The following is a 10,439-nucleotide window of genomic DNA, read 5'->3' on the forward strand; positions in this document are numbered from 1 at the left end:
ACACACTTGCAAGTTTTTGTGTATGAACACAAAGTCGAAGGAGAAATCGTGGTGAAAAAACCATACATATAAAATCGGCTCCGCGGTGATTAAAATGTCCATACATTCGGACCGAGGTCGGACTTGTTTGCTTGAAGGGTATTATGTAATTTCCGATCGAAAAATTTGGGATCAAAAACAAAAAAAAAACGTGCAAATCAAAACTCCACCTTACGAACACATCCCCAAAATTCTAATCCAATGCCCAAACCTATTACCAATCATTGTAACCCGTACCTACTTTTTCAACTGTGAATGAATCTTATTTTTGACAACTGCCAACACACACATAAATGAAGTGGAATTAATTTACAACAAAAAAAAATAAAAAAAACAGAAGATTGTCAAAATCAATTGAAATCGAAAACAAAAAATTTCTTTTTTTAATAATTTCTCAATAGATTAACAATCATAAATATCTTACACTTGCAATGAGTTTAATTCCAAAATTCTAACTCACTACAACTCTTGACAAATCAATTCCAATTAAACCCAACAATCGAATCAAAACATAAACATACGATAACAAATTAACAGGTACGTGTCATAAACAAGAAAACATTTCGAAATCAAAAAAGATTTTCATAATTTCCTCCAGTTCAAAGGCCACATTCCATCAAACTGGCTTCACACAAAACTACCAATATGCGTCGAACGAATTACTCCTACCAACCGCTTCCTCAAAATCCCGGTCCAAGTCGTCTAAATCAAGATTCCCTCGAAGAAGAAAACGAAAGAGCTGCCGCTGAATTACAACAAAAAATCGGCGCTCTCAAATCACTCACAATTGACATTGGCAATGAAGTTCGTTACCAAGACAAATTGGTGCGTGGAATTGACGATGACATGGACAGAACTGGTGGCTTTTTGGGCACAACAATGACACGAGTCATTCGCCTGGGGAAACACGGCGGAACCAAACATATGTGTTATATGTTTCTATTTGTTTTATTTGTCTTCTTTCTGCTTTACGTTGTGATAAAACTAAAGTGATGATCAAGTTGCTCTCAGAGCGACGAGAAGGGGTTAAATCAATTTATTTACAAGGTTTTCTGTTTTTATAAAATAAAAATAAAACTCAAAGTTTCCGAAAAAAGAATGTTACTTTATTAAATCCTTAGCGGGCTTTAGGTCTTTATTAAATCTCAAATCTTCGTCGACGTCTGGAACGTGTCTATTAGAGTGACCGCAACTCTCATAGAAATGTTGTTTCGTCAAATTCTTTTTGGGGGAACACCATAAAATGTTCAGCTTTGCATATTTTTAGATAGCCTAAATTTCAGCTCGATTGCATAAATGCTGACGACACTCGCTAAAAGTTCCAAAGTTTTTTCACTGTTTTACATTTTTTTTTTATTTTTACTTTTTATTATTAAATTAAAGGTAGTGTTATTACACATAATTCAGATGCTAAATTTGTTTAGTCTTACTTAAAAAAAAACTATATTATGTTCAATTTAAATTTTTAGTACTGACCTAAAAAAGGAGCTGAGGTGCAAACTCTGTTAACAATGAAACTTTGTATGTTATAGATTAATGTAAGGTATCTGATCAAAATGCTTCTCGTATAATTTTAACTAAAATAGAAGCATTAGGGCAGAGTAAAATTGGCTTTTAAATTTCAAAATCAGCCTTACATTCAAGAAAAAATAAATTAAAAAATACTTACGAATTGAGAACCTCCTTCTTTTTGAAAGTTACTAAAAGGCGTTTCAAACTTAACGGTCAAAAATATAAAACGAAGATATCAAAAAAAATAAAATGCACGACTGGGGTCGCACGTACTTGCTCTTGCAGTTTAAAACACTTTTATGTTAGTTTAGTTGTATATTGGCTCTATATAAATTTTAAAGAAATTTTGTTGATGTTGGGAAAGAACCAACATTTACATAGGGCAAAATTTTCTTCAATGAAAATTTTTTTTTGTTATTTGATTCTTTTTTGGAAAACCTTAAAATGCAGTTTAATTGCAATTGCTTTAAATATTACGTCTGCAAAGATTAATCAAAATCGTTAGAGTCGTTTTCGCGTTCTTTGGTATGATTTGAAAAATTTGTATGGGAGGTACACTTTTTTGAGAAAAACGAAAAATGCAGTTTTATTGCAATTGCTTTAAATATTTCGTCTGAAAAGTTTAATCAAAATCGTTAGAGGCGTTTTCGAGATATTTGGTATAAATTGAAAAAATTGTAAGGGAGGTACCCTTTCTAAGCGAGTACAAATTTGAAGGAAAACCATCCACCCGTTTAGGCTGTGGAAACGTGTACAGATGGACGGAATTGCGAGGCCCGCTTATTCGGAGTTCTCCATCATCGTCAAGTTGGTTTTGATTAAAACCTCAATTTTTTTTTTCGACACGAAACCAATACTTGCCCTATAGAGCAAAACGTTCCCATTTGGACTCCAACAAAAAACAAAGCCAACTGAAGCAGTTCTAAACAGTCATCACTAGGCTGACATTCATTGAGTTTTGCCTTTAATTCACCTGTAAGGTGTTAAATAAACATTGTTTATTAATATTATTTTCACGGATATCCTCGTGTCTTTTATAAAATCTGTTTTTGGCCATTCATTTTAAAACGTTAAAAAATATCTACTTTAGGTAAAGTGGTTAAATCCAAGTTACAGTCAACATTATATGTACCTGTCAACAAAAAAAGGGCAAGGCAAATCTTTATAGAACATTTGCTGCACAATTTTGAAAGCTCCTTTCAGCCTTCCAGTCTAAAGTTATAACATAGGTTAGAACTTAGAAGCAGCTTCTTTCTATAGAAAATTGGTTTTAGTTGGTTTTAGCTAATTAGATGACAAGAATTTCAATGACTGTAGACACAATTTTCAAATTTTTAATCGCGGGAAGCATGTGTGTGTTCACAGGCATTGAAATCCATGTGATCCATTTTTGCGACTGAATAATCGCATGTGTGCGCCTAGCCTTAAACTTCGTTAATTTAAATAAACTCAACTTTTTTTCAACATGGGATCACAGAATTTAGATATTTAGTGTATTTTGGCTTTAAATTTTTTAAGTTCCATCCTATAATTTAATTTATAAATACAGATATGTAAAAGTATTTACTATATTTTTTATTATAATTGTAAACAAAAAGGTTTTTAATTAGTAACTAAGCATTAAGATGCTTTACTTTATGCTTTCATAACATTAAATATAATTTCTTTTAAAATTGGCTGCCAAAAATGATATTCGTTTTAGAGCTTCTTTTTTTAAAATTTGAATCGTAGACCTTAAAAATAGTTTTTAAAAACGGTTTTTTGCATTTTCTAACGGTAGATAGCCTAAATTTCAGCTCGATTGCATAAGGCTAAATGGTGACGACACTCGCTAAAAGTTCCAAAGTTTTTTCACTGTTTTACATTTTTTTTTTATTTTTACTTTTTATTATTAAATTAAAGGTAGTGTTATTACACATAATTCAGATGCTAAATTTGTTTAGTCTTACTTAAAAAAAACACTATATTATGTTCAATTTAAATTTTCAGTACTGACCTAAAAAAGGAGCTGAGGTGCAAACTCTGTTAACAATGAAACTTTGTATGTTATAGATTGATGTAAGGTATCTGATCGAAATGCTTCTCGTATAATTTTAACTAAAATAGAAGCATTAGGGCAGAGTAAAATTGGCTTTGAAATTTCAAAATCAGCCTTACATTCAAGAAAAAATAAATTAAAAAATACTTACGAATTGAGAACCTCCTTCTTTTTGAAAGTTACTAAAAGGCGTTTCAAACTTAACGGTCAAAAATATAAAACAAAGATATCAAAAAAAATAAAATGCACGACTGGGGTCGCACGTATTTGCTCTTGCAGTTTAAAACACTTTTATGTTAGTTTAGTTGTATATTGGCTCTATATAAATTTTAAAGAAATTTTGTTGATGTTGGGAAAGAACCAACATTTACATAGGGCAAAATTTTCTTCAATGAAAAATTTTTTTTGTTATTTGATTCTTTTTTGGAAAACCTTAAAATGCAGTTTAATTGCAATTGCTTTAAATATTACGTCTGCAAAGATTAATCAAAATCGTTAGAGTCGTTTTCGCGTTCTTTGGTATGATTTGAAAAATTTGTATGGGAGGTACACTTTTTTGAGAAAAACGAAAAATGCAGTTTTATTGCAATTGCTTTAAATATTTCGTCTGAAAAGTTTAATCAAAATCGTTAGAGGCGTTTTCGAGATATTTGGTATAAATTGAAAAAATTGTAAGGGAGGTACCCTTTCTAAGCGAGTACAAATTTGAAGGAAAACCATCCACCCGTTTAGGCTGTGGAAACGTGTACAGATGGACGGAATTGCGAGGCCCGCTTATTCGGAGTTCTCCGTCATCGTCAAGTTGGTTTTGATTAAAACCTCAATTTTTTTTTTTCGACACGAAACCAATACTTGCCCTATAGAGCAAAACGTTCCCATTTGGACTCCAACAAAAAACAAAGCCAACTGAAGCAGTTCTAAACAGTCATCACTAGGCTGACATTCATTGAGTTTTGCCTTTAATTCACCTGTAATTACATAATAATAACATCAAGTGTAAGGTGTTAAATAAACATTGTTTATTAATATTATTTTCACAGATATCCTCGTGTCTTTTATAAAATCTGTTTTTGGCCATTCATTTTAAAACGTTAAAAAATATCTACTTTAGGTAAAGTGGTTAAATCCAAGTTACAGTCAACATTATACCTGTCAACAAAAAAAGGGCAAGGCTAATCTTTATAGAACATTTGCTGCACAATTTTGAAAGCCCCTTTCAGCCTTCCAGTCTAAAGTTATAACATAGGTTAGAACTTAGAAGCAGCTTCTTTCTATAGAAAATTGGTTTTAGTGGTGGGTCCCGTTGTGTTTGTTTGACATAGCTATCCGCTATATATATTGAAAATCATAACTAATTAAAACAAAGCTAGAAGTTCTTAAGATTAGAGGACAGAATAATACTCTGTAAGTATGTATAGTTATTAGATTTTTAGCATTTATTTTAATAATTTTTTTTTTTTAATAATTAGCCCTGAAGAAGACTGTAAACACAGACTGTCGAAGTAAATTGTCGCACAGTGTGGTTTTTCATACCAAAAGGTGGTCATAACTAAATTTTGTTTTAAACGGCAACATCTTATAATAAATGCGATAGCTTATATGTACATCAAGCTATTAAGTGGAGGCTCAAAAATGGGTGTTTTTTTTCAGTGACATTTAGGCTAGGCGCACACATGCGATTTTGATCGCGTGATTATTCAGTCGCTAATTAGATGACAAGAATTTCAATGACTGTAGACACAATTTTCAAATTTTCAATCGCGGGAAGCATGTGTGTTCACAGGCATTGAAATCCATGTGATCCATTTTTGCGACTGAATAATCGCGCGACTAAAATCGATGTGTGCGCCTAGTCTTAAACTTCGTTAATTTAAATAAACTCAACTTTTTTTCAACATGGGATCACAGAATTCAGATATTTAGTGTATTTTGGCTTTAAATTTTTTAAGTTCCATCCTATAATTTAATTTATAAATACAGATATGTAAAAGTATTTACTATATTTTTTATTATAATTGTAAACAAAAAGGTTTTTAATTAGTAACTAAGCATTAAGATGCTTTACTTTATGCTTTCATAACATTAAATATAATTTCTTTTAAAATTGGCTGCCAAAAATGATATTCGTTTTAGAGCTTCTTTTTTTAAAATTTGAATCGTAGACCTTAAAAATAGTTTTTAAAAACGGTTTTTTGCATTTTCTAACGGTAGATAGCCTAAATTTCAGCTCGATTGCATAAGGCTAAATGGTGACGACACTCGCTAAAAGTTCCAAAGTTTTTTCACTGTTTTACATTTTTTTTTTATTTTTACTTTTTATTATTAAATTAAAGGTAGTGTTATTACACATAATTCAGATGCTAAATTTGTTTAGTCTTACTTAAAAAAAACACTATATTATGTTCAATTTAAATTTTCAGTACTGACCTAAAAAAGGAGCTGAGGTGCAAACTCTGTTAACAATGAAACTTTGTATGTTATAGATTGATGTAAGGTATCTGATCGAAATGCTTCTCGTATAATTTTAACTAAAATAGAAGCATTAGGGCAGAGTAAAATTGGCTTTGAAATTTCAAAATCAGCCTTACATTCAAGAAAAAATAAATTAAAAAATACTTACGAATTGAGAACCTCCTTCTTTTTGAAAGTTACTAAAAGGCGTTTCAAACTTAACGGTCAAAAATATAAAACAAAGATATCAAAAAAAATAAAATGCACGACTGGGGTCGCACGTATTTGCTCTTGCAGTTTAAAACACTTTTATGTTAGTTTAGTTGTATATTGGCTCTATATAAATTTTAAAGAAATTTTGTTGATGTTGGGAAAGAACCAACATTTACATAGGGCAAAATTTTCTTCAATGAAAAATTTTTTTTGTTATTTGATTCTTTTTTGGAAAACCTTAAAATGCAGTTTAATTGCAATTGCTTTAAATATTACGTCTGCAAAGATTAATCAAAATCGTTAGAGTCGTTTTCGCGTTCTTTGGTATGATTTGAAAAATTTGTATGGGAGGTACACTTTTTTGAGAAAAACGAAAAATGCAGTTTTATTGCAATTGCTTTAAATATTTCGTCTGAAAAGTTTAATCAAAATCGTTAGAGGCGTTTTCGAGATATTTGGTATAAATTGAAAAAATTGTAAGGGAGGTACCCTTTCTAAGCGAGTACAAATTTGAAGGAAAACCATCCACCCGTTTAGGCTGTGGAAACGTGTACAGATGGACGGAATTGCGAGGCCCGCTTATTCGGAGTTCTCCATCATCGTCAAGTTGGTTTTGATTAAAACCTCAATTTTTTTTTTTCGACACGAAACCAATACTTGCCCTATAGAGCAAAACGTTCCCATTTGGACTCCAACAAAAAACAAAGCCAACTGAAGCAGTTCTAAACAGTCATCACTAGGCTGACATTCATTGAGTTTTGCCTTTAATTCACCTGTAATTACATAATAATAACATCAAGTGTAAGGTGTTAAATAAACATTGTTTATTAATATTATTTTCACAGATATCCTCGTGTCTTTTATAAAATCTGTTTTTGGCCATTCATTTTAAAACGTTAAAAAATATCTACTTTAGGTAAAGTGGTTAAATCCAAGTTACAGTCAACATTATACCTGTCAACAAAAAAAGGGCAAGGCTAATCTTTATAGAACATTTGCTGCACAATTTTGAAAGCCCCTTTCAGCCTTCCAGTCTAAAGTTATAACATAGGTTAGAACTTAGAAGCAGCTTCTTTCTATAGAAAATTGGTTTTAGTGGTGGGTCCCGTTGTGTTTGTTTGACATAGCTATCCGCTATATATATTGAAAATCATAACTAATTAAAACAAAGCTAGAAGTTCTTAAGATTAGAGGACAGAATAATACTCTGTAAGTATGTATAGTTATTAGATTTTTAGCATTTATTTTAATAATTTTTTTTTTTTAATAATTAGCCCTGAAGAAGACTGTAAACACAGACTGTCGAAGTAAATTGTCGCACAGTGTGGTTTTTCATACCAAAAGGTGGTCATAACTAAATTTTGTTTTAAACGGCAACATCTTATAATAAATGCGATAGCTTATATGTACATCAAGCTATTAAGTGGAGGCTCAAAAATGGGTGTTTTTTTTCAGTGACATTTAGGCTAGGCGCACACATGCGATTTTGATCGCGTGATTATTCAGTCGCTAATTAGATGACAAGAATTTCAATGACTGTAGACACAATTTTCAAATTTTCAATCGCGGGAAGCATGTGTGTTCACAGGCATTGAAATCCATGTGATCCATTTTTGCGACTGAATAATCGCGCGACTAAAATCGATGTGTGCGCCTAGTCTTAAACTTCGTTAATTTAAATAAACTCAACTTTTTTTCAACATGGGATCACAGAATTCAGATATTTAGTGTATTTTGGCTTTAAATTTTTTAAGTTCCATCCTATAATTTAATTTATAAATACAGATATGTAAAAGTATTTACTATATTTTTTATTATAATTGTAAACAAAAAGGTTTTTAATTAGTAACTAAGCATTAAGATGCTTTACTTTATGTTTTCATAACATTAAATATAATTTCTTTTAAAATTGGCTGCCAAAAATGATATTCGTTTTAGAGCTTCTTTTTTTAAATTTGAATCGTAGACCTTAAAAATAGTTTTTAAAAACGGTTTTTTGCATTTTCTAACGGTAGTATTTCGAAAACAAAGGCTGAAAGAACATTTCTGTTATCGGATTCAAGTTCAGTCTACCAAAAAACATTGGAAAAGTATAGTTTGGTTTATTCATCTACAACCTTGCTATGCAGTGCATAGATTTGTTTCGTTTTTTTTTTGTTTTTGTAATAATTGTATTAATTATTATTTGTTCCGTTGTATTGGAAACATAGCTTCATAGCTGTGTTATGAATGAAAGACAAAAATAAAGGCAGTCGCAAGAAATTTTTATCGTAGTCACAAAAACGCTTGGTCAAGTTTTAGCATCAAAAATCACAGTTCGTCGAAGTAAAAGATAAGCAAAATATATAATCAAGACTGATGTCTTATCATTGACTTTGAATAAAAAACTCAAAATTTCAGAAAAAAAAAGAATCTTATTTTATTTATTGTTTAAGAAACAGAAACTACAAACTAAGGAATCCCTCTCGAAAAAAGGGTCTCTAATAATCCCCACAATCCATCGGCTGAGCATTGCCAGTAGTCGCAACCGGCTCCGTTTTCGGCTCCTCAGCAATCTCATTAAACATATACTCATCCTGATATTCCTTTAATATCTGACTCGATCGATGTTCATCCAAAAACAATGAATAAACTTTCTTAACATCCATTGTAGTAACTTCTGTTGCCTTGCGACGTCTACAAACCAAATTAGCCGTTGTAATAAGTTGTATAGCATATCTCAAACTTGTATCAATTGCAATTCGAGTGAGTATTGTCAATGCATCCGGGTGCATTAAACAATCTTCTTCCTCACATCGAATTCGTAAAATCTCTTTGATTTCTTTTTCGGAATATTGAACAGTGCGGATAATTATCATTCTATCGAGTAAGTCGATTGGAATTCCATGGGGACTTCGGTAATTGGTTCCCCGGATGCGGGTGATTCCCCGATTAGTGGCCATTATAACCACCGGAGCCATATCACTCTCCAAAGCTCGATTCAAATAAGAAAAGCATTCAATATCCAACATGTGGACTTCGTCGATAAAAAGAACCCCCGGATTAATCTCAGCTTTACCCTCTTCACGCCATTCCATGACTTTATTATTAATCTGGTCACGAATTTCTTGCTTAATCTCTCCAGTGTCTCCTGAGAAAAGAGCAAGAAATCCATGTGTCCTCGAATTAATGACATCAATTTCATGCAAAGTCACCGTATGGACAACTTCTTTACGCTTCTGAAGCTCGCCCTCGGGACACTGAACAAATCGAGTTTGTGCGCCAGTGGCGTCATAGTCCCGAGCCCGAGTAAAGCTTCTTCCCAGTTTGGAAACCTTTCCAGAAGCTTTGTCAATGGTTATAACATCGCCAGCTTGTATTTTCTCTTTCATAAAACATTCAATGATTTTATTACCCAAATCATAATTAGTTTCCATCTCTGTTGTTTTCAGAGTGACCTTGCCTATCTTTTGACCAGTTCCCGTAGCGGGACGATCAATTTGTATCTCAACAACTTCCCCTTCAATTATTTCAGTTTCTTCTTTAATTCGTACGCCAATACTTTTTCTTAAAGCTTGTGACAATGCTTCTGTTTTACTCATTTCTAAAGAATATATCTCAGAGCCTGACATGCTAGTAAATGGAGTTTCTGTACCCAAAGCTTGTGCCATTCCAACGGCAATGGCAGTTTTGCCGGTACTTGGTTCTCCGGCAAGTAAAATACAACGGCCGGCAATTTTACCTTCACGAACCATTTGAACGACAACGCCGGCCGCTCGGCGGGCGTCTTTTTGACCAACCATACCTTGTGAGACGGCACGGGCTTCGAGGACGTCATCCAGACCGAGTCCACGGATGTGAGAGTGGGCGCCAATTCGTTCGATGCGAGTTACATCGCGAACTTCGATTTTTTCTTCGGTCATTATGGATTTTATTTTTATAATTGAAATTGTTTTGTAATTGATGGAATTGTAGGTTTTTTCTTAGAATTAATGAAAGAAAAGTTCTAGAATGTTTCCTTGGAGACGTAAATAAAATAATTACTTTGATCGGAAAATATGGGAAATAAACGTTGGGCCGGCAGAAAGCGTGATGGGTTTTTGTGTGACAGTTTGTAGTTTGACAGATGGTACAGTTGGAAATGAAATTATTTGAAGTGATGCCAATAGCCATTTATATTTCTTTTAATACAGAGTCTAGATGTGTT

General features: G+C 32.4%; 2 protein-coding genes across 2 annotated transcripts; one reads left to right on the forward strand and one right to left on the reverse strand.

Annotated features, from left to right (window-relative positions):
* Nucleotides 1-317: 317 nt before the first annotated feature.
* Nucleotides 318-1,127, forward strand: LOC129918557 (BET1 homolog). Its single transcript, XM_055999164.1, has 2 exons — nt 318-576; nt 638-1,127. Exon 2 carries the CDS (start codon nt 685-687, stop codon nt 1,030-1,032), a length of 348 nt encoding a protein of 115 aa, XP_055855139.1. The 5' UTR covers nt 318-576; nt 638-684; the 3' UTR covers nt 1,033-1,127.
* Nucleotides 1,128-8,647: 7,520 nt separating this feature from the next.
* On the reverse strand, nt 8,648-10,319 carry LOC129919592 (ruvB-like helicase 2). The gene is made up of 2 exons (XM_056000534.1): nt 10,277-10,319; nt 8,648-10,214 (listed from the first exon to the last, which is right to left on the reverse strand). The coding sequence occupies exon 2, from the start codon at nt 10,153-10,155 to the stop codon at nt 8,734-8,736; it is 1,422 nt and encodes a 473-aa protein (XP_055856509.1). The 5' UTR covers nt 10,156-10,214; nt 10,277-10,319; the 3' UTR covers nt 8,648-8,733.
* Nucleotides 10,320-10,439: the final 120 nt, after the last annotated feature.

This window comes from Episyrphus balteatus, chromosome 4 (assembly GCF_945859705.1).
Source record: "Episyrphus balteatus chromosome 4, idEpiBalt1.1, whole genome shotgun sequence".
NCBI classification, from domain to species: domain Eukaryota; kingdom Metazoa; phylum Arthropoda; class Insecta; order Diptera; family Syrphidae; genus Episyrphus; species Episyrphus balteatus.